Raw genomic sequence first — 25,553 nt, forward strand, 5'->3', positions numbered from 1 at the left:
TTCCTAAGGTAATTATAAGAGACACAGAGGCCAATACTACCAAGAATGGCAGAGTTCACATTAATGCAAATACGCAAGTCGAGTTGTCAGCACTAAATGAGTTTTAAATAACAAACACCACTTAAAATTGAATTAAGTATACAAACTGAGTAGGTACATAATATAATATTAAATTTCAGTTCATATGATATATTAGTACATAATTAACAAGTTACCAATTGGAGCCAATTGGCGTCAATTTGGCACAGAATGTCCTTAGTAAAAGAAATATTTTAAATCTTGTGAATTATTCGTTAAATAAATTTTTTCGTTAAATAGTTTTTTATATAATTATAATACTTATATTGTGTAACTCAATGAATAACAGTTATTATATTATTTTTCATTTCTTCTTCCTCCTCTAAATTTCATTTACATAATAACTATTACAATTGACTAGAAAAAAATAATACAAACTTGGGGCCTAATGCATAGTATGTAATACTATAAAAAAGTGAGCATAATAATACATAATACTATGTATTAGTCAACCAATTTTTGGACTCGAAGAAAACAGGTGGCCCATGGAGGCAAACAAAACTCACAGCTGCTGTCAAATAATTATGTTTTTTAACGAAAATCAAGTAAATATAGTTTTGAATGTGTCATACTTGTTTCTTACAAATCGAAATTGTTTTGTGGCGATTATCTAGGCAAACATGAAATTGATTGACATCTATTGAACGCATGCATCAATTAATGTAGGTAGTGTTGTAATACTTACAATTGAAAAAGTAACCATAAAATTATTTTAAGTTTATGTTAACTATTAACTTATATAATATGTATATGTACATACGTACAGTCGTTTCTGGAACTAAAACTGTTGCAATACCGCCAGCAAAGAGCGCGTGGCGTAATACTGTAATCAAATGCAATGCCATGACGTAGATGTCAATATTTATAGAAGGCGCACAGTATATTTAAATTTTTAATACTTTTACCGTTGTATGTCAATTAAAAAATATTTTAATAATCTATGGAATTTAAAAAAAAAACAAAAATTTTGATCACAGAAAGCAAGGTTGCTGTATTGTTGATTGTTTTGGTATAATGCCCTCTATGCATATTAATCATAATTAGTTAGCTTTACATATCATCGAAAAACTATGCATCGGGCCCATAGAATTTATTATTAGCTGGATAAGGATAATTCACATTTCAAATTATGCTTTTAGGTTCTATATACATATGGGAGTTTATTACATATTATATATTCGTGTGGTGGGGTTACTGCCAAAAGTTGTAAGTCTCGAAATTATTTTATGGAGTACTAGCAATTTGAAAGTTTTACATGCCCTCTAAAATCAGGCATAATGCTAATTTCTTTATGCTTCATGTAGGTACATGTTCTATATGTTGGATGACCTCGAATTTTTTTCTAGCATACATATTTATAATATAGAGACACATAATCCGTTATTAACTCTAAATACCTAAATTATCGACTTACCAAGTTTTGGCAGCAACACCACAATAGATCATCAGAAAAAAAATGGTCGTATAATATCAGAAAAAATTACAACTTCGATTTTGGCAATGTCTTCAACATATCCCTCAGCATCCTCCGAAGAATCTTTCCACTAGGGTTCTTTGGTATTTCATTTACAAAATGGACACCGCCCCTTAACCGTTTATACGATGATACCTTACCGGCAACAAAGTCAATTATATCTTTGTCGGTAACTTGAGACCCTGTCTGAGTAACTACAAAAGCCATGGGCAATTCGCCCGCCTCTTCGTCCGGTTTTCCGACCACTCCAACATCCTTAACTCCAGGATGCTGAAGAATAAGAGCCTCCATCTCAGCTGGCGCTACCTGATAATAGAAATATCACAGTTAGACAATAAACTTTTTCTCAGACTGATTAGAGAAAGAATATACGAGCTGTCAGTGCCAAGTTAGTATATATTGTAGGGTAGTGCAGCTATCCAAATTTAAAACATGACAAGGGACATTTTTTCAAAAAAGCGTTTTATTGTATTTTTTTTAAATTTTAAAATTGCTCAATTTTTGAAATATTCAACATTAAAAAACCTAGCAACTACACTGATTTACAAATTCATTACACAGTATCGAAAAAAAATATTTTCAAATAAGACCACAGTTACTATATTTTAATTTTGGATTGTCGCATTCCTTTATATTAGATTATGGTATTTTTCTTGGATTATAGCCACACTGTGATTTGAAGTAGACTTTTGTTTCATTCAGTATAATAGCCCGTTTACAGGTGCATGGATTTACTGCTGACAGTACGTATTATCGCGGCCATATCAAGAAAATCGTGCAAGTTGCAAGACTGTATTAATGACGAGCAATATAATGGCGAACCTGGAGGAAAAAATACGAACTACAACACGCAGAGCATTTTGAGGTTCACTAATTTTTAACGACCTGCCCGAACCTGTCAAATAGCGCCACACAGCGACAACAACACGTCTCGCTTATGCTTGAAGAGTGAGATTGGTGAGACAGTCAGCACTTTTGCATGTAAACAGCTATTATCGCAATAGTTTTATTAACATACTAATTGGTGCCAGTAAATCCATGAACGTGTGCACGCGCTAAAATACTAATACAGATAAATAGAAGTACATTGTTCTCACAAGAGCAATAAAAATGATGTATGTATATAGTATTTTAATTATCTAAAAGTATTTTTTGATTGATATTGAGTTAAAAATAATACTTTACCTGAAATGCTTTATATTTAATAAGTTCCTTTACTCTGTCAATGATGAAAAAATATTCATCTTCATCATAATAGCCCACGTCTCCGGTGTGCAGCCAACCCTCCGAGTCAAATATCTGATTGGTAGATGCAGTGTCTCCGATATAACCGCTCATTATCAATGAACCTTTAAAGCAAAGCTCTCCCGGCTTGTTTGGGCCGAGGGGTTTCCCGGTTTCCAAATCGACCACCTGAAAAGATATAAAAACATGGTAAACCATAGATGTATGTAATATTTGAGAGGGTGAAAGCACAAAAGAAACAAGTCTACTATTATCATTGGTGGTTGGCTGTGGTGTTGTCATCAAAAGAAAAATTAGCTATGACTGGTATCGATATTGATAATTAAATTAGACTTACCATAAAATTGTGAAACTCTAAACCGAGACAGGAATGGGATATATGGCAAAGAAACAAATTTAATCACCAAAAGAAAGAATTGAAAGGTCTGCTGCAGCAGAAATTAAAAATATTTTATTTATTTATTGTACCAGTCATACTTCTTGCTGGAATGAACTTTTTTCGCACCCTTCCCCGCCGTCTCATCACATATATGCTGCTACGGTTAATCATGACAATTTATTATTGACAATCATTCATAACCGGAACAGTCGGGACAATCCTGGTCAAACTGGGACATATGGTAAGCCTATCGATAATGATGTAAAATATTAATTAGTGGGGTGAGAGGACCTTGTACATTAACCACAATTACATTAACCATACATTAACCACAATTAAATGTAAATACAAAAGCCGTCGGTAAAAGAATGAAACTGGAGATGGTCTTGGCTGTTCGGCAGACAGAGGGAAGGAAGTAAAGTGTTATTCAATTTCGATTCGTTGTGTAATATCTGCGGTAAGGGAAGAGCAGTATGTTGTGTTGAAAAATTGTTATTTATTTATTTATTTAAGAAAACAAAACATTGTGGGCATAATAAATCTAAATTCAAGATGTACACAGTATGACATTTACATTATAACAAATATTACCCTCACAAGAGAGAAGAATAGAATATATTATAAAATAATAATTATAATAAATAAAAATAAAAACATATTATCTAAGTACAATTTTATACAGAAAAATAAAATTTCGAATACAAAATATATAGCATGTCACTGAAAATGTCTACGTCTTTGGGGAGCGCATTGACTAGTCTTGCACCCCTCGCTAATGGTGCCTGATAAGCTTGACACGAGGAAATAGTTCCGATCCAGAATAAATCAATGGCTGCAACCATGTAGGTAATTGACAGCCGCATGTAAATTTAAATTCATTAGGACATCAGGATTAAAAACCATCCCTCGCGATAAGTGTTTCAAGAGCAGAAGAGATCTACAAGATTCAAGAGAGTGCAAAGTAAGCATGCCTTGTAGAAAGGCAGTCAGAAAATAATCATTTGACGAATTATCGCCTGAAGAAAACAGAGACTAACATTTGAATCTATCATTTTGACTGTATCGGCGCATTGCATTACGACTGTAAGAAAATGGGAAGTTGCGGGTTCGAATACCATATAATTTTTTCAATGTGTATTTGGGCCAGGACATGGAGGTTAAGTGAGTACCGGATAACCATATCATTTTAAAAAATCAATCAGTAGTTAATAATGAATGGAATACCTTAGCAATTGTCCCCGGCACGATTGTTCCGCACGATCCTGGCTTAACTATGCCAATCGCATTGTGCAATACGGCAAGTGTGGTTTCCGTCAACCCATAACCCTGTATTATGGTTTGAACACCAATTCTTTTGGTGACGGCCATTTGCAATTCTCTCGACAGGGGCGCGGCTCCGCAGGCGATTTCTCTGAGACTCGACAAGTCGTATTTGCTCACCAATGGATGTTTGGCGAGGAACACCATCAACGGAGGCACCAAATATGTCAATGTAACCTAATGGTGAATCAAAAATGAACAATCGTTTTTTATGTCTTTCAAAAAACGCATAGTTTGTTTATTAATTTATTTATTTATTTAAGTGGATATAACAACATGAGATTTACATTATAACAAATTTAATATTACTCTGAAAAACATAAAACAATTTTATACAGTAAAATAACGTTTCAAAAACAAAATGCACATCACATCATTGAAAATGTCTATGTCCTCTGACTTAAAAAAAATAAATATTTGAACACACATGCATGACGTTATGTATAAATGAAGTTTTAAAATGTGTAAAATCTTTTTATACATGTATGTAATACGGCCCCACGGTGGCCGAGCGACTTATGCATCGGCGTATAATGTCGTGGGTCCCAGGTTCGAATCCTGGGTCTGGCAAATACACATATTGATTTTCAATATGTGTTTGGAGTCAAGAGTATGGACCTAATAGGTTGAGCAAGTGGGCTAACATCCATTTTTCGTAAAAACAAAAAATCTGTCCACTCTGTGGAGGCCCATATGATCCTATTAGGATGTAATATTATAATTCCTTAAAAAATGTAAATTTTGGCTACCATCAAAAATATCAAGTTTAACATTGAATTAGTGTAGGCATCATAAAATATATGACGTCTAAATTGAAAAACAATCCAATCAGACAGTAATTGAAATGTAATGTAAATGTTGGTCACCATCTTGGTATTTTGTGGGCTTTCAATTGCAAAAGTCAAATTTAATTTTGAAATAGTATTCAGCACCATAAAACATATATCTCAACCAACATTCCCTCTAATTTTCTATTGTGTGTGTGGATCATCAACGCATCTGAGCAGTGGCGTAACTAGGGTTGGTGTCACCCGGTGCGGTAAATTTACACCCCCCCCCCCCTCCACAAACACGAATACAACTTGTATTTTTAAAGTATTTATTAATTTCATTGATTTTATTTTTGGCACAAACACTTTTACCGTTTAAAAAATATTTAAGAACTGTAATGTTTTCACAATAAGGGCTATGAGACTATACTGACAATGTTTCTTGCAAGTTGAAACATCGTCGCTCTAGGATTAGTTTGGTGAAGCTCTATTTTTGGCGAAATTGACTTTTTAATGCAGTTCATTTTCTTGTGTAAAAACGCATCGAAATCATTAAAAAAAATATTACATTTTTCATTAGAAACAGAAATATTTTTTCAGTCGGTACTAGTTTGTCCAATGAGGATTATTATCGTTATTATAGGGTTACCACCCCTTCTACTACGTGATTGGTCAACGGATCGCTTTATCCTTTTCTGATAATAGTGTTGTCTAGCTTTACTGACTACGTCTGTAATATGAAAGATCTGGCATTTAAATGAACTTTGTTTTTTGTCTCCTGAACAATTCACATATTGTCGCTTTGGACAAACTAATCCTAGAGCAACAACATGTCAAAGAGTAAAAAATGTATAGGACCCGGCACATAGGTGGTCATTGATAAACATTAAAACACGTATCTTCTTTTCATATACTTTGGCACGCGATAGAACAGGACGGATATAGTGATCCCGCTCGATGTAAAATTTCACTTACGTGCTCGCATTAGTCGCACTTGACCTTCGCCCTCATATAACCGCAAACTTCATTAATAAATAAAGTATATTTTTTAAAATATTGTAATAGGAACGTTTACCAACCTTATATTTTTCAATGGCACCGAGGAATGCATTCTCTTCAAATCTTACCATGAAAACATATTTAATATGGAGATTCAGCGTGACGAGATGGGTAATAAAGCCATAGGCATGGAACCAGGGCATTATTAATAGCAAACAAACGTCTGTATTTAATTGATCACCAATTTTAGCACTGAAAGAAAAATATACGTATATTATAAGTATAGATAATTTATCAAGTCATCCGTTGTCGTTATCATTACAATTTATTTGGTTATATACGTATCTTCTTCTTCTTTCACCCATAATTTTTACATATAACCCATAACATTTCACCCCATTGGACAAGCATAAGTTCATGCCACTTCCCTCGATCCATCGTTAACTTTCGCGCCTCCCGCCATCCCAGACCTGCAGCGCGTAGATCGCTTTTGTAGCACCGCTGCAAGGTGAGGGAGGGCTGGCCACGACAACGGAGCCCTTGATTCTGTGCCACATGGTACGAAGTGTCGCACTCTGGCGGCATCCTGAACAAATGTCCAAGCCACGTAAAACGTCTCTTCGGGATTACTTAAATCACCGAAGGCCGATGTGTCTGCTCACGAACTCGGGTATTTGTAACGCAGTCGTACCAATGTACCCCTAAGATTCGGCGGAGACATCGATTCTCAAAGCTCAAAAGCTGAGACCCTTGGGTACAATACAATACAATAAGGGTTTTTACTAATTAGGGTTTTTTACTGACACTTCAACTATTCATAATTTGTTTGTTGTATTTTTTGTGACCTTTGACTTGATAGGTAAGTAATAAAATGTTTACCTACTTTATTGTATTGATTTATTATATAAGCTAGAGTTAAGAATGTTCGTTGTCAGTGTGTTTTTGCCTTTGGTGAGTGTACACGGCACCTGAAGATGCCGAAAGGCGAAAGCCAGGTCTCAAAAAATGATTTAAATGGAATAGTACAATACTTAAATCCATTAGAATTTAAATTCAAATTCCATCAAGTGCTTTCGGTCGATAGTATTAATAAAATAAAACATAATAAATGACATATTTACCCCAAGTGATATTGGCACGTGGTCATGTTATGGTGAGTAAGGACAACACCTTTCGGTAATCCGGTTGTGCCCGACGAATACAAAATGACGAGAGGATGTTTGGCCACATCGACTTTTGTGCATTTAAATGAATTTATGTTGACTGTCTTTTTAATCATATCTTCGTACATCAGTATTGAAGGATTCGGCTTTTTGTTTCCGAATGTCATAATTTGTTTAACAAACGGCATGTTTTCCACAGTTTTGATTATGTTATTAATTGTAAAAGGTGAACAAATTATCATTTTCGGTTTTGATATACTCAAAACGTGAAGTAATTCATCTGAAAATAATCAAAAACAAGCTACATGAAACCCTGATTTTACTTATTTGAAGGGACCAGGGAACTCAGAAATAATGGGAAAATACCTAACGGGTAAGGAGAAGCAGGCAGCTGATCTCGAGTAAGGAAGAATATGGGATAAATTTAAACACGTGTCAAGAATACGTCATACGTCGAATACTGATAACTGCTCTCGGTTTATCTGTTACACACATTATTGTATGTCTATAATACGTGGTTCATTTTTGTTGGATACTCACACATTCAAAACCCTGCTTCAAAATTTTGAAATGACAAATTACTTAAGTGAGGAGTGACATCATAATAATGTTTTGATGACTTTGCATAATGTTAATCTTGAAAAGATACGTTATTATATTGTTAAAGTACAAAATACAAATCTTTTTGTGTAGTATTAAGTCATTTACATAATGTTTTATGTGAGTACAATGTAAACTGTTTATTTTTATCATAAGATCCCTTGAGAGATAAAAAAATTGTATCACAATATGTTATTATTGAATTCGAAATAAAAAATTTCTTATAACATAGTAATTATTTATTCTGCTGGTATTGTAAAGGCTTTTGAAATATTCTACATGATTTGAGTTACCCCATCTCCACCCGCCATGTATATGCAGCCACGGTTTGTGTATGGCTGCCTTCCATGACGCTATAAACGAGTCAGAATGAAAAGATTTGGTGCCACACTTCCTTGTCTTGAACGATGAAATTGCTCTCCTGTAGCATTGAAAATCACTAGGTACCTAACGCCTTTTTGACTTAGCACCATGGCCCCCACATCCTGAAGCGAACCCCAGGCTAGGATCTTTGGCGGACCCCACTACCTATCGCTAAGGATAAAGGCAGTGTGACATTCTACAGTAGCATTTTCCAAATGGTGTACGCGATAAAATTAATTTGTATATTTAGTGTTTTTTTTGTATATTTTAATACATTCATTTGAATTATGGAGTTATCAAGTATTGATTCACAATTGAAAATTGTATCGTACAACCATATAATTTTAAATAAAAATATTAACGAAAGCGCCTTTTTTTTACTATTAAAGCAAATTATTTGTGATGTGTGTTTATCTCACTTATCTGGTCGACTCGCTTCGCCGGGCCCCCAGGCTAGAGCCCTGTCAGCTCCCCCTTATGGGGGCCATGCTTAGCACAGTTGATATTAAAATTTAATTTTCTTTTCAAATTCTTTGCCATTTACCTTTATTGTAAGTAACATTTAAAGTTGTGTTGACAGCACCAATAAAAATAATTGCTATGGCGCTGATAGTGAATTCGAATCTGTTCTCGCTGGAAATGCTCACAATATCTCCTTTCTGTATGCCGATTGCTTTCAGCGACTCAGCCAAGTTGATACTCTTCTGCAGTATCTCCAAGTAAGTAGTCGTATTTCCACTCCCATTGTCGATCTAAAACGTATAAAAAAAATCAATTAACACAATAAGATAAAGGTGGTAGTACTAATTGATCGCTGATGCATAGAATATTGAGTGTGTTGATTGCTTTAACTACATATCTGGCTTCGTATGTACATGGAAACCAATATCTATTATTTAGAGCAGGATTGGCGAACTTTTTTACGTGTGCGTGCCAAAATTTCCTAAATATTATTTTTCGACCGTCTTTGCACGTCAAGATAAATTTTTCATGGTGAAAAAATGAAAAAAAAGTTTTTAGGAATTTTATTGAAAAAGTTTAAAAATTACAATTGAGTTCTTGAGATTCAATCGTTCACCATGTTTCTAGTCGAATGCATATCTTTTATTCTTTGAATAATTTTTTCCGTTTTCAAAATTTTCAAAGAGATTGTGGGAGCATTTTAACCAGCATATCTAAAATTATGTATGATTTAATGGAATAATTTTTAATATTTTATACTTACGAATATTTTTTGACTATTATCTATTATGCCTTAGTTTTATGAAGGGCTTAATTGAATTTATAAAACTAACCAACACTATCAGCCGCAATTTAAATTGTTATTTCAATGTAAAACAAATACATATGACTGACAAAGTTTAGTATGCACCATTTGAGTCAGAACATAACAGCCTACCCCCACCCTTCGCCACTGATTTGTATGCAATTCATTTTGATCACGCACAGATCTGTGGGTCTGTGTAGCAAAATTTTCATCCTGGTTTATTTCCGAGGATTGGTTGTTAGTTGGTTACACAGGAGATGGAAGTGCGAAGGCAGTCGCCATAGATCAAGACTTTGAAGCTAGATTTGGTTTATAACTTAATGACGGACAGGTCATAAAACGCAATAAACTTGCATAATGTGAAACATACATAAATATTGAAAATAACATATTCGGTAAAAGTCGGTTATGGGGAAGCCAGCGGCAAACACATTTTGAAAATAGCTGGTATACTGGATTATTTGTTAGGTTGGGTTAGGTTAGGTTAGGTTAGGTTAGGTTTTCATTCTTGAATTAGTGAATTTTCCCAAAAATCGACTATGACAATTAGCGCGGTTCCCTCCTGGCTTCCCCATAACCGACTTGTACCACATATTCTTTAATACGTGTTTAAGTAAAGTTTATCCCCTATTTTTCTACACTCGAGAATTGTATCTTCTCACAACCACGTACAGAAGGTAACCCATTTCCTTTATTTGTGTTCCCTGGATAAGGGTAATGGTACCACACATGACTGCATGACCTTTTATAACATTCTTTTTAGACCAAACCAAACCTAACCTTAATGTGTGATAATGATGTATCGAAATGTATGAAAATATCAGACTTTAAATTAGGCAACAATTATTCGATGGAAAAGCTTCTCCCCGACAGAAAAGGGTATTTAATATAATTGTCTACATGGGATAAACTGTTTCCACCAAAAAAATGATAAATATGGTCATGCAGTATTATACTAAATTTGGTAATTGTGCCGCAGATGCCGCCATGAGATTTTATCATTTTTTTTTTACGAAAACAGTTTATTCTATGTAGACAATTATAATAAACACCATTTTCTGTCGGTGCATAGGCTTTTCGATCCAATAATTGATAATTTAAAATTTGAAATTTTCATACATTTTGATGCATCATTATCACAAACTAAGAATATATTATTATGTAGGTAATATTAGGTTGGGGTATGTTAGGTTAGGTTTGCTCTAAAAAGAAAGTAATAAAATCTCATGACGGCATCTGCGGCACATTTACCCTAAATTTAACCATACTCATTCACCTGTGCAATTGAGTTCCCTCCAGTTTTCAAATTTTCATAAAGTTGTTCACCATAGGATAATTCAAAATTTCCTTCCACTTCCGGTGGTCCTCTTAGTATGTATTTCTCGTCAGTCATTTTTAAACTGATTAAATTGGAAAAAGAACGTCTTAAAACAGTGATAAACAGACTTCGGTTAATATAATAATTGTATTATGTATTCAGTATCCGATTAAACAGGTCGTTGGCATTAATTCAAAGTGTCTTATTAGTACCATAACATAGTCATGTGCACTTTATCTGCGCGGTAATAAAAATACCTGTTGAATGATAAGAGAATTATTGTCGCAGTGAGAAAGGTTATCGTTGTCCAAACGAGAAATTAACTAAACCACTTATTAAACAAATTATTATACATCTGACTTTTTAAAAGAAATAAACTGTTGAATTGTCAACGTATAAATGAACACTGAAAGAAAACTAAAATTTAACCATAAAAAGTAAACTTTAAACTTGAAATGTCAATGTCAAAGTACTTTTATCAAGGTATTGTCAGTTTTAAAAGATAACACAAAAATAATATTAGAATTTTACTATACAATTACTATTTTTTAGCTTTTTTAAAAAAATATACAAAATATAATAATTTAAAAGTTGTTTTAGTACTTTTATTAATTTTAATTTTCCATTTATTTAGATAAACTAGTGATTATGGTTAGGTACATGTCAACATTAAACTCTCAACAAAGTAACTAGTTAAAATGATACCAACTATGTATACACTTTACGGCCCCGTTGAAAAATTAAATAATACCAATTCACTATTTAATTTAGAGAAAAATATTATATAAAACAGATTTAATATTAATATGATATTTTTTTGAAATTATAACATCTGACATACAACAAAAACATTTATAAGATATTATGTTATTTACATTAGAGTGCTCTTATCATAACTTTTAGTTTAGGCTAATTTGCTATTACTCCACTTTGTGCTGTGTAGAATAAATATCCAAGGAGTAATATTTTTAAAGGTACTGGCAACTTTATTATTTTGTTTGACAGTTTAGATGTCACATTTCATAACATGTTTATAATATGTTAGGTTATGTATTGCAAAGACACGATTGAGGATTATAATTTAGAGTGAAACTAACAATAGATTGAAATGAAAGGCGGAAAGAAGAAATTTAATGGCAAGCGAGGAGGCTCTGAAAAATCCGTCAAACGCAACGGTTACCGCGGATCAAAAGGTAATCGGAAAGGTTCATTCGAAAAGAAGAAGGTTATTAAAACAGCAGCGAAACGTACGTTCTGTTTCAACAGATATAGAGACAAAAATCGAACAGAAGAAGAAAACATTAAGAAGCAAAAGTTGGAACAGAAAATTGCAGAACAATACGAGAGTTCAGATTCTGAAGAGGAAATTATCAATCCAGTAGAGCAGCTGTTATCGGCCTTTAAAACCGATGGAAAGCTAAAAAAGAATACTGCAGTGGATAGTTCTGATGAATCCGATGCTAGTGAGAGTGAGGCTGATGTTGAGAATGGCTCAGACGCAGAGAAAATGGATGAAAGCGAAGATTTGTCGGACGAGGAAACCGAAATGCCACTAGATGAGAGCGGTGATGTATCTGGAGACGATGACAATGAAAATATGTCGGATGGTTCAGGCAATTCAATCGATGATGATGAGATTGGGGAAGGAGAAGAAGACGAAGATTTAGGAGTTGAAGAAGAGGAAACAGAAATAGTAAGTACCTTCTTCAGGTTAAGTTAAATAAACAGATGTAATTTTTTTTACTAATAAATAGTTTGTCAGAGAATAATTTCAAGAATCGACAACGCTGAACACATTATGTTGCCTACTATTATACCGACAACTATAACTTGGCGCTAATAGTTCTTCAAACCCGCTTCACCTCAGATTATAGTCGTGGATCTCAAGTACAGTACAGTGACAGTACTTATACTTAGGTATGCTGTAAAAATATCATGCAACCAAATATACTGTTTGAAAAGATATTGCCTTGTTCAAATACATAGTTATATTATGTCCATTTCATTTTCAGGACACAGTCCATCAACATTATAATAGATGTATTGTAATTTTAAAATGACTTATAACATACTTAATAATATTATGTATAATTTCAAATATCTCAGAAACATACTTACTTACCTACTAGAAAAAATCTTTAAAAAAAATAGATGGTGCCGGACGGGACACGAACCTGCATACATCAGATTCCAGCATACTCATATGCTTTCCTGTATCTCTATTTAGTTTTTATTTACAGAAATATACTTATCTATCTTTGGATGTAACTGTGTATGATAATGGATGGTGGAGAGTGATGTGTGAACTGAAGTGTGAAGACTTATAGTTGCTGGCGGAGCTGGCGAGTTTTTTTGTCAGATTGACAGGTACAGTTTACATAGGTACAACGATAAAAATAACAGCGAGGTAGGTATTTTTTTCCGAGGCACTATGATACTTAGTGACAGTTCTCTATCAAGATAAAATGTGGACTGAGATATTTGTTCAATAGTGATAGCCTTTTTATTGAAACCCATCACGATTGAAAATGCTTACACTGAGTATCCCAGGCCTTTGGTGAGAAAATGCATTTTCATCATACTAAATAATATTAATAAATAATATTGCTGAGGTGAAATTTGTGTGCAAGAAAAATATATGTAATAAACAATGTCATTTTCAGTCAGCATTATTCGAAACTGCTGACAGCCTGTGAATAATGTACAAACAATAATTAAATAATAATAATATCAGTTTGAGAACTATTCGTATGCCAGATTTTTACTGACACTGCTTATTCTCATAGGACTCTTTGATCGCCACATATTTTGAGAACCATTTAAGAACCATATTTTGTTATATTCATTAAATGACATTATTAATGGACGACGCACTCAGTACAGTAGCTAGCAAGTAAATTCACCCATAGTGACATTCGCACGTGCATAGGTAGACGTCACGCAATATTCATTATGCGATATCACGCATCGGGAATTTATATCAATTTAGAACAGTGTTTCTAGTATCAATGTTCGTTTGAGTGAACCTGTTCGAACCGAACCATTCGGCAGACCCGACAAAAAGTTTCGGGAATTTATAGCAATATCACCTTTATTGTAATGGCGTTAGAACAGATTATGCCATTCGGCAGACCCGACAAAAAAAGTGAGTGTCATTTTTTTTTCCAGATGCTTCGTCCATATTAATGTCATTGTATTCATTAGACATTTTAATCATTTCAATAAGTGTTTTCAAATCAGTTGAAGTTGTAGGAAAAGAACCTTTAATATGCTTTTTTTCTGTTTTATATTGTTATTACATTATTTATGTTTCATTTACCCTGCTAGGTGGAAGAGGCAATTGAAGATATCGAAGAAGATGCCGAAACTGAAAAGGATGATGTAAAAATAAACAGTGATGACGCATTCACAAAACATCTCCGAGACGATCTACACGATGCATTACTAAAATCTGTATCCAGCAAACCGCAAACTGTGGCATCGAGTCAATTATCCTGGCCAATTCTCGGAAGATTAGTCGTTCAAATACCAACATCTGACCAAGACAAAGAAAAATCTCAAGGGAAGGTGACAATATCTGTCTTGGAGGACAAAATATATGCCATGCAAGGTACGGTGCCTCAGAAGATCACCAAAGTCGACTGGGAAAAACTCAATATCAAAACACAGATTCAACCCAATTTAGTATCTGCTAATAAAACCAATCTCGTCAGGAAGGAATTAGAGCAGGTTGAAAAACTAACACCGCTTCAGAAAGAAATTTTCTCTGTCGTTAACAATTACCAAGATTTTTATTATCCGGAGAGGTCTTTTTTGAATTGTGATGAGATCAGATATGTTTACTGCCTGCATGCGATAAATCATTTGCTGAAGACTAGAACGAAAATCCTGCATCACAATGCGAGGCTCACCAAAAAAGGGTGCGATGTTCCTGATGAATTTCGGGACCAGGGTCTTGTTCGTCCTAAGGTAACTTCTTCACTTTAATTCAAATCTATGATCACATCACAGGAGAGGAATAAAACGGATCAATCCTTTGCACTTAACTGTAATCTTCTACTTTCAATTGCGAATATAAACATAAAATTCATACTTCCTCATAAAATATTACGAGTGTGATTTGAACACCAATTTCCGAATAAGACCTAAATAAGTATAGAAAGGATAGAATTTGAAACACCTTGGATAGTGTAATTAAAATATACACAAGAATGAGGTCTTGTGTCAGTAGAAAGAAAATTGGTAAAAAGCACTCACCCAGAAAGTAAAAAAATATGTTGAAATCCATATCGGCCCAAGATTTTTCTAATATATTGTATGTTCCTGAAGATTTTTTTCTGAAGAACCCACGATGGCCGAGCGACTTAAGCGTCAGCTTATAATGCGTGGGTCCCAGGTTCGAATCCTGGGTTTGGTTCCAATTTGTGTTTTTTGTGATGTGTTTGTATGATATTGATGAATTTGTGTGAGTATGGACCTAATAGGTTGAGCAAGTTTAGTGGCTAACATCCATTTCTCGTAAAAATCTCTGTGGAGGCCCATATGATCCTCTCGGGATCGAACATGGTGCAGTAAGTAAGTTCTGAAGATTTAAAATTACGTATTTTCAATAAAGAGAATGTCGTATTCTTAAATTTTGTATAAAATTATTTATTTAAGTATTTATTTATTTATAAACATGGTACTTTACAGAATTTGATACAACCTTGTCCTCCATACTTTAATGTTGTTAACTGTCAATTTATTCTTGGAAATACAATGTATTGATAACAATCAGGACCGGCTTTGTCCGCTTTAATATGACACTCAAATAACCTAACAACCTTTATCGACTAACTATTTTAGTACTTAAATCATCTCTTCATTCTTGACTCCACAACCCTTGATGAGCCGTGGGTTCCTACGGAAACTAACTTTCGCCATTCCGTCTATTTCGTCTAAGCGTTTGTATATCTCCTGTGGTTCAAACCATCCAGTACACCTCTTACCCTCAAGGCATGCGGATATAACCCTCAGTGATAGCCCATCCGGCGATGTATGTATAAAGCCGATTCAGCACAATCTTTACATTTTTATATGCTATTTGTATCATGTCACACCTCCATATTTCATTGTCTACAGCCCAAAGATTCTTCCTAGGGCCCTCCACCAAACATATCTGCCATTCTTGCATTGTGTTTGCAGAGTGTCCAGTATTCTGATCCATATGTACATAATACTCTACTAGTTTTCTTTGAGGGATCATTATTTTCCTGAAGCTTTTGAATAGATACCAAAGTTAGCTCTTGTTGGCAAAATTAATTTGGCGACTTATTCTATTGTTTGCAATATTAATATTTGTGACATAATATCCGACTGCAAAAGAAAATGTAACATCACAAAACCAAGAAAATATAATCCCATTTTTTCTAAAAATAAAATATTCTGGAGAACATTATATTGAAATTGATAATTTTCAACGAATTTGTTTATTAAAATATGACATAATTTAGACAGAAAAAAGATTTATGATGGTGAGGGAAGGGGGTCAATGCTACCATAAGTCGTGTGTTACTATTTATCCTAAGGTTGCTATAATATTATGCAGGAACACTATGGGTTCGGCATGTATTCAATACTTAAATATTTAGTATTCAATGTATCTTTCAGGTAATTATTGTGGTGCCGTTCAGAGATTCCGCTTACAAAATAATAAACACGCTCATTGACATTCTCGTGCCGGGAGATTCCAGCCAAGTAATAAACAAAAATAGGTTTGAGACCGATTTCACTGGCGGTGAACTTCTAATGCCCAAGAGAAATGCTAAGCCCGAAGATTACGAACTCTTATTTGCCGGAAACACGGACGATACTTTCAGAATCGGGCTATCAATCACCAAGAAGAGTTTGAAGGTTAGTTTTTATAATACCAAATTTAGAAAAAAAGGTCCAAATGACCGTGAAAAGAAATTTACTCATATTGTAACTGTTTGCAAAAAATGTACTGTTCTATTACACAGTTGTGAATATTTTAATTGAGTTACTTTATAACTACTGTTAGCATCATAATAATACATCGGTAACACGTGTGAACCAATGTATTGTCCGACAACAAGAAATTGGCAATAACAGGAAGTCGCTGTAATCGCACGTAGAAGACTTTTAGTGACGTACCTGTCATGGCGGCAACACATGCCAGTGCTATAGAGCGGCTCTCCTTTTAGATGCGACTCTTTTTCTTCGCAATAAACCAAAAGTTTACTACATAATAATAATTCTAATATCACTCCCGATCGTTTAGACATATTTTTATTATAAAAAGCTTTAAATTACGTAAATTGACAGATCCGTACACCACGGAAGCATAAATTTGGGGGCGTTCCTCATTTGAAAACGGAAGTATGATTAGCTGCACTGGAGGGGATTGTTAGTTTTAGTTCACTGTTTTAACACGTGGACAATAAGTTCTTGTTCGACAGTATTATTGTAATCATGATTAATTGACCAAAGCAGAGCCTTTTTGTTTTTAAAATTTGCACGTTTTAGAAAAACACACTGCCCTCAGGCGACTACTAACATAAGTGCTTTCATTTTCTTATACCTGAGATGGGATCAGTTGTCCATTAGCCAAGCTCGTGAGTATCCTATTCTAAATGTAACTTCCCTAGTCTTGTTTTTCAGCCAAATATAACACGTTTGCTCACGTTGAAAAATGACAATGGTAGTGTCGTAGATCACTGCCAATTTTCATACTGGATAGTAGATCACAGCCTACTTAAATTTAGACATGCCTGGTGCGCAAAAATCTAAAATCACGAACCCAAATAAATGCAATCTTCATTACCTTTCATGTTCTTTACAGCTGTATACAGATTTCTATTCCTCGGATTTGATAATCGCCTCACCCCTCGGTCTTCGAGTGATTGTGGGGGCAGAAGGAGAAGACGAGCGGGACTTTGATTTCTTGGCATCCGTAGAACTTTTGATCCTCGACCAGACGGAAATATTTCTCATGCAGAATTGGGATCATCTTCTGCACGTGATTGATAACTTCCACATGCAGCCGAAGAAGACGCACGGCACTGACTTCTCAAGGCTTAGGTCTTGGGCGGTCAACGGCTGGACTAAATATTACAGGTACTTTTGATGATCGTTCACATTCGCATATAAGGTGTCACTCCCCATCAATTCGCGGTGTGGTCAAAAAAACTGTAACTGGACTATTGACAGCTGTGCGATACGTCCGCACGCCCTATATAATATCACCAAGTTCGAAATGTCCGTAAAGTATTCATCTTGACTCTCCTGCGGTTGTTTGTGGTTGCATCTAACCATCGTAATAGCCTTAATTATAGCAAATCTATTATAATTTACTTATATATTTTGGATTAACTTCCCTTTTATAAATTACATTCATTAAAACCTTGATAATTTAAAATTTGATGTAATTCAAAATTTAAATCAAATATAATTTTCATAAAAAAATTAGCTTTATTTTGTAATTGCTTTAATACAATAAGTTTTCTACAATTCCAAGAATCAGGTTATCAATTTTTTTTTCATATTATTGAAAACCAATTTGACAAAAAATCAATATCAATACAGTACACTCTCAGTAATCTGCCGCTCGATTATCCGACAACTACTATAATCCGCCGTTATTTTTACTGGTTGAAAGCACAAAATCAAGCTCTATAATTCGCCGGTATTCGATTGTCAAATTCAGTACTCCACTGCATACAAGTATACAACGCAGATGAGACGGGTTTATTTTGGAAACTTCTCCTTTATAAAACGTACGTTCATCACGAAGGAAGTAATCTACCAGGGAGGAAAATGCCCAAGGACCACATCACAATAATTATGCCGTGCTCCAATGCAACCGGGATACACAAACTGAAGCTTTTGGTCTTAGGGAAAGCCAGGAATCCTAAGCCATTCAAGAATATCTGCCTCACTGAACAACTGGTTTTTAGTAAATAAACTTAGTTTATAAATATGTATAATTTAGTAAATACTTGATTAACCGTAATTTTCTAGTACAAATTTCTAAAAAAAAAGTTTTTTTACGAAATACCTGTTTTAATTTTTACCTTATTTTGTATGTATGCACTATAATCTGCCACTGTCACTAATTGGACACTTGTCTGGTTTTTGGGGTGACGGATTACTGAGAGAGTACTGTATTTGAGTTGCAAAAAATTTGAAATTTGAACTATTGATCTTTTGAATTTCGAATTAACAATGCTGTACTATCATTCAGTTTTAAGTTTTAATAGAGATTGTTTGAAATATATAGAATTTATTTTTTGATGACTACATAATAATGTTAAAAATATTTTTTTTCTAGGCAAACTCTACTCTTTTCATCGGTAGCACTGCCTGAAATAAACTCTCTTTTCAATAAGAAATGTTTCAATTACGCCGGCAAGGTCAGGGTTCACAATCCAATTGATATCGGAAGCATACGAGAAGTTGCAGTTCAAGTTCCACAAGTATTTCGAAGGTTTGGTCCTATCTCAATTATATCATTCGTCAGCTTGCTGCGAAAAGTCACTAAATAAATTTCGTCAAACTTCTCAATGTCAATCCATGACAGAAAAAACTCATCAAATGTTATTTTATATTAATTCTTTAATTTGTCTTGGACTCCTCCAACATCTGCCTCCATCCAATGCTTTTTCTTATTCAGTACTGGACGTATCTCTATCTTGTATGATGTCAGCCAGGTATTCATTTGCCTGACAGCTTCCTGGATTACAACTTTTACTTTCCGGGTATATGCTTTCGCCTGTAAGCTATCGATCCATATATGATTCATATGAATTATTTCTTACATATCGTATCGTCCAGTGGCGAAGGGTGGAGGTAGGCTGTTAAGATCTTGCATGCTAAACTTAGTCAATCATACGTATTTGTTTTAATTGAAATAAGACTACATTTACAGATTGTGCTGGTTAGTTATTAAAGTTCAATTTACCTTTTTACTGCCGGTAGGTGTATGTATGGCGGTACCTTGCACGCCGCGAATTTTATTGCAAAAATAAAAAAATAAAATCAATTTACGTTTCAAGTGGTAAAGACGAATTCAGTTTCAATTCAATATGTGACGATATTCCCAATATATGTCATGTGTTCAACATATTTGTATATTTAAAATAATTGATTTACGTTAGTAAAATCCCATTTAAAGTGGGACGTCCAAAGACATCATTTTTGTTTGAGCGAGTCTCAAGACGTCATTGGCAGCCATCCGGTTAAACCCTGCAAAAACCAAGCCATAATAGATAATATTCAAAAAGTACTCATATTTTATAGAGAGAATAATATTTTTTATTTATAATGGTTTGGATTAGGCAGGGCATAATGAATTTTAAAAAACTAACCAACAAGGTGTGTTATATGTATTCTTAATTCAACGAAAACAAATAAATATCAATGAAAAAGTGTGCACAATTTTGCCTGATCGCTCAAAGCGTACCAAAATTATTTTGGTTTGGTTTAGGCTGGGTTTAATTGATTTGTTAAAAACTAACCAACACTACATGTAAATTGTAGTCTTAGTTCAATAATAACAAATGCTTATGATTGACAAAGTTTAATGTGCACTATTTATGTGGGATCTTAACAGCCTACCTCCACCCTTCGCCACTGCTACTATCGTCACATCTAAATTTGAGGTAGAAGGCCAGATGAAGAGTTGTTACAGGAAGCCGAGACTGTTACGCTTCTGATGATGTAGATGTTTTTGCCATTTTCATTTCAATAAATAATCATACTTATCTTATGCCATTTTATCTGACCCACAGGATAGCAGTCAGTGATCCTGTGTCTGCGATTGATACAAGGTTTGACTATTTTGTGAAAGAAATCATTCCGCAGTACAAAGACAGTATAATGGCGCATACAATGATATTAGTTCCCAGTTATTTTGACTTTGTCAGAATACGGAACCACTTCAAAAAGGAGGACGTCAGTTTTGTACAAATCTGTGAATATTCAAAGGTAATTTTCCAATTTAAAATTAATTATTTTGACATTTGATTGTGCTTCTTTTGTTTTCTCTTTCATCCTATCATGTAATGCTGTGATTACATTCTGATGCATGTCACGTACTGTCACATGCTGTCACAGTAAGCTGCCGCTGTGGGGAAAAAGTGTGTGATGTCATTTTTCTTAGTGTTTAAAATGTTATCAGACTGATGCTCTAATCCGTAGCACATATTGAACCTTTAAACAAACACTGTCAGTTAGCAAAATCTGACGAAATCACCAGAACGACAATGAGGTCACCTCACGCGTACCGCATTGCATCGACACCTGCATGACTCAATGAATGTTTTTTATCATTTTCTACATGCCTACACATTTTCGACTCATGTCAGAATCGCGTTTTTTTTGTTTCTAGCGATTGGCACTATGTATTTTCTATAAGAATGTTGTCTATTATCAATGATCTGCAGGTTGGGTTCTGTTCAAAATATTATCTTTGGATGCAATATCGCAAGTAATTTTAACATGGAAACTGTTAAAATTAATTGAAATTAGCATGAAAAATGAATATTAATTGAAAATATTAATACATTCGAGTTGACACTCTCCATCATTGAATTTATAGAGATAATAATCGTTCAAAATATTCTGCAGAATGACGAAACCATAGATCAAATTTGTCGCCGTGACAGCATGACAGTACGCGACATGCATCATGATGTATTTGAACCTTTAGTGTGCTTGACTGGGAATTTAAATATATATTATATTAGTTAAACATACTTACAGGCTTAGTTTAACAGGCTATCTTCTTAAAACCTGAGATTTTGGGGCCACGGCTGATGCATTCACTTTACCGATTATGGATTATACCTTAACATTATTAATTTGTTTTTTATTTAGTTATTAAGTATATTTAGTGACATTTCTCATTAGCTAATTTTATTAAATTTCCAACACTTTACTTAGTTCCATTGTTTATGAGGAGTAGGAATGACAATTTAATGCGCTTTCTGAATATATTAATAGTGAATGTCTACCATGGGTTTTTACAAACACTTCAAATTCTCAAATTTTTTTTATAATTCGAGGTCTTAATGTCAAACAACACTATCTACAAAAGTGCAACTTTACAGGAGAGCCAAAAAACGTTTTTTTAGTTTCTTGTAGCTCAACAAAGGAGATGTTTATTTAAAACCTAATGTTCATATTTTATAATTTATTGTGTATTTGTAGCTAACGTTTAACTTTACTGACAATTTACTAAGAAACTAGAAAAGATTGACATAAAGTTGTTTGACTATCACGTAGCCGAGAATGTAAAATAACATTATCTAAAAAGATAACATTGTTTGACATTGAATTGCTACTTAGTAGGTAAGGTTTTTACTCTCGTTTATTGTATTAGTTTGTTATATGAATGAGAATTAACCGTATTCATTGTCAGTGTGTATTTACCATTAGTGATTGTGCATAGCGCCTGAAGATGCCGAAAGTCGAAACCAGGGCATAAAAAATGACTCAAATGGAACTGCGCAAAACTTAAATCGATTAGAATTGAAATTGAAATTCCTTCATAGTATTGACTGTTTTTATTTGTTACAGGATGCTAAAATAGCCCGAGCCAGAGATATGTTCTTTCATACCGATGCCCCATTCTTATTATACTCCGAACGGTTTCATTTCTTCAGAAGAATGCGTATCAAAGGAATTAGACATATTATTTTTTATCAACCTCCAGTCTTCCCGCATTTCTACTCAGAATTATGTAATCTCATGCAGGTATGTCGCCTTATCTATTTTCATGCCTTACTGTCGGATGGGGTTGTGCTGAAAGAAACAATCCCATATATTGTCACGATAAGAGTTCAATTGGTACAGTCACACTCATAAGCAAGTATTTAGGCATTCATTATGTACTAGTTAGGTTATCAGTTTCAATGTCGGTTACCTACTAACATCAAATCTACCCTACGCTGTAAAATTCCCCAATTCACTGTACAAAATCTAAAACAATTTTATTTTTAAAAAATATCTATAATATAAAATTGTAACAATCTATTATCAAGAACTTCTTGTCTACGTGTTAAAACTGTGAACTAACAACCCCCTCCTATGCAGTTAATCGTACTTCCGTTTCAAATGAGAAACGCCCTTAAATTTATCATTTCAATTTACGTAACTTGATGCTTCTTATAATAAAAATATATTTAAAACGATCGATCAGGGGTGATATTAAAATTATTATTAGTAAACTTTTGGTTTATTGCGAAGAAGAAAAGGAGTCGCATCTTAAAAGAGATCTGATACATTATTTAAACACGCGTTGCTGCCATGACAGGTACTTCACTGAGAAGTCTTACAGTTATCGACGAGATCTTGTTGTCGGACAGTAATTACTAATAATTTGTTTTATATTTCAGGAAGGAAATCAAAACAAGTATGGCGGAAGTGAAAGCAATATGACTGTTACTATTCTTTACACAAAATATGATCTTCAACAGCTGTCGGCTTTAGTTGGATCAGAGAGGACTTCAAAGATGGCGCACTCTGAAAGAAATGTTCACATGTTTATGACAGGAGAATAAAAAAAATAAGGCATCATAGATTTTAACATTCTTTCCAGCCTGCTGAGTGAAATCTGCATTCAATGAACACTGGTAAAAAAATAAATTAACCGCACTTTGTATTAATCAAGACTTTGGTTAAATTAAAATAATTTCACAAATAAATAAATGAATTTACCTAAAATTGTTTGTGACAAAGTAAAAATCGTTTTAGCGTGATCTCAATGAATCCATAGCATATTTACCTACATTAGCTGGAAAGAACGTTAATCTGTACCTTTTGCGTCATGTAATGTTGTGTAAATTTAACAATAAAACAACAAAATAACATCTATATGTATTATTTATTTATTCAACAATTTTTAACCAATCCACTTCTTTCTTTTCGGCAATAAGTATTCATGTCGAACATAATGTTTCTATCAAGGACCGAATAGGATCGAATATAAATAAACAAAAGTGAAATACGTACATTGTAAATGTGACAGTCTTCAAATTTTGGAGTAATATCATTTTGGATGATTTGGCTTATAAAATGTCAGTGCACACCCGTTTAAGACTTAGCTATATGGCAGTAAATTAATTTTTTTTGAAATTAGATTTTAGTATATTGAAATCTTTTAAATACTTGCTAACAATATAAACTGCAGTTTTTTGAAGTGGAAGATATTCTTCGGAAAGATCGATAACATATTCCATAATATGTTACGGTTTCATTCGTATGCCTATAATAAAGATAGGTAAGATAATCCCTATTTGACTGTAAATAATATCACTATATATTTTTAATTTCCAATCAACAATAACTATAAAGAATAATGGAGCATTAATCCCATTTTATTTAGTCGTTAAGTCACGAATAATAACCCAGCAAGATATTAAATTGCTTATCTTGTTACTATTTCAACGATAACAATAAAATAATAATACTTACCATGAATACAACACTCTTGTTACACATTACTGACAATGATGTTACACATTACAGACAATAATGTTACACAGTATAGACATGGTGTTACACATTGTAGACAATGATGTTACGCATTATAGACAATGATGTTACACATTATATAATTTTATACAGTTACATAATTTTATTGATCACTATTATTGTAATTTTATGATATAAACAGGCGATAGAGATACTGAATAAATAGTACCTAATTGTATAGTAAGTTTTGGTCATAGTCTTACGTTAACGTTATAGGTATACTTTCTAATATTATCGATACTGATTTGATCATAATTACTTTGAGTTTGAAATTAATTATTATTGAGCTATAATGTTAAATATTGATGAATAATACTATTTAAGTGTACTATACTGTATGTAGCATGTAATGAACGCTAATATTAAATTTAACAATTTTTATAAACATTAAAATATTTAACTGTCGAGAACAAAAAACGAATAAGTGACATTTACAAAATAAATATTAATTATTTCACATGTAGGGGGTCAAGTGATATATTTTAGAAAATGATTAGTATAAATATTATATAACATTAAATTTATAGTCTGTTACTTTTAAACTAACAAACTGTAGTCTAAATACCTAGTAGGGAACATAGAAAGATAAAAAATTCCAGTAGACAATGATTTGAACAAGAAGTATGAATTGAATTAAATGCATTTATTGATATTGATTGTAGAAAGGGAAAAGGGCGTAACCCTCGTTTTTTTTAAAATAGGTTTTATTGCATAATAACATACATGACTAAATACACGTTGTGTCCGAAGGATATAAGCCGCAAATGCCTATTATCTAAATTTAGGTAGCAATTAAAAAAAAAAGGAAGGAAGTGACATGGGAAACTGTAATTTTTGTTAGTTTTTTTTTAATTAACTCAATAATTAATGTCAGATGAGTGATATAAAAACCAAATTATTAATTATCATCTACATCAAGGTTATGTTATGCTATTTTGTATTTTAACTTTGACCGAAAACTATAACAAAAACTTTTACTATTGTAAAATTTGATTAGTGTGGATTACGCCCTTCTTCCTTTCCACAGTCGATATAATAATCTTC

The 25,553-nt window shown here is 33.4% G+C and overlaps 2 protein-coding genes across 3 annotated transcripts; one reads left to right on the plus strand and one right to left on the minus strand.

Moving 5' to 3' along the window:
- Positions 1 to 394: 394 nt before the first annotated feature.
- On the minus strand, positions 395 to 11,442 carry LOC147071484 (luciferin 4-monooxygenase-like). 2 transcript variants are annotated; one of them, XM_085948598.1, is made up of 8 exons: positions 11,234 to 11,358; positions 10,935 to 11,058; positions 8,936 to 9,143; positions 7,387 to 7,708; positions 6,346 to 6,517; positions 4,401 to 4,673; positions 2,738 to 2,965; positions 395 to 1,858 (listed from the first exon to the last, which is right to left on the minus strand). In XM_085948598.1, exons 2-8 carry the CDS (start codon positions 11,049 to 11,051, stop codon positions 1,559 to 1,561), a joined length of 1,620 nt encoding a protein of 539 aa, XP_085804724.1. In that variant the 5' UTR covers positions 11,052 to 11,058; positions 11,234 to 11,358; the 3' UTR covers positions 395 to 1,558. The 2 variants fall into 2 exon arrangements, with proteins under 2 accessions (XP_085804724.1, XP_085804723.1); XM_085948597.1 differs by having other exon boundaries at positions 10,935 to 11,442.
- A 534-nt stretch (positions 11,443 to 11,976) lies between these two features.
- Positions 11,977 to 23,854, plus strand: LOC147071485 (U3 small nucleolar RNA-associated protein 25 homolog). The gene is made up of 8 exons (XM_085948599.1): positions 11,977 to 12,669; positions 14,304 to 14,945; positions 16,626 to 16,868; positions 17,818 to 18,092; positions 19,306 to 19,461; positions 20,765 to 20,960; positions 22,554 to 22,730; positions 23,372 to 23,854. The coding sequence occupies exons 1-8, from the start codon at positions 12,085 to 12,087 to the stop codon at positions 23,534 to 23,536; spliced, it is 2,439 nt and encodes an 812-aa protein (XP_085804725.1). The 5' UTR covers positions 11,977 to 12,084; the 3' UTR covers positions 23,537 to 23,854.
- The last annotated feature ends 1,699 nt before the right edge of the window (positions 23,855 to 25,553 follow it).

Source organism: Rhyacophila brunnea, unplaced genomic scaffold (genome assembly GCF_057557595.1).
Source record: "Rhyacophila brunnea isolate RB1 unplaced genomic scaffold, BYU_Rbru_1.0 scaffold_20, whole genome shotgun sequence".
Classification (NCBI taxonomy): Eukaryota; Metazoa; Arthropoda; class Insecta; order Trichoptera; family Rhyacophilidae; genus Rhyacophila; species Rhyacophila brunnea.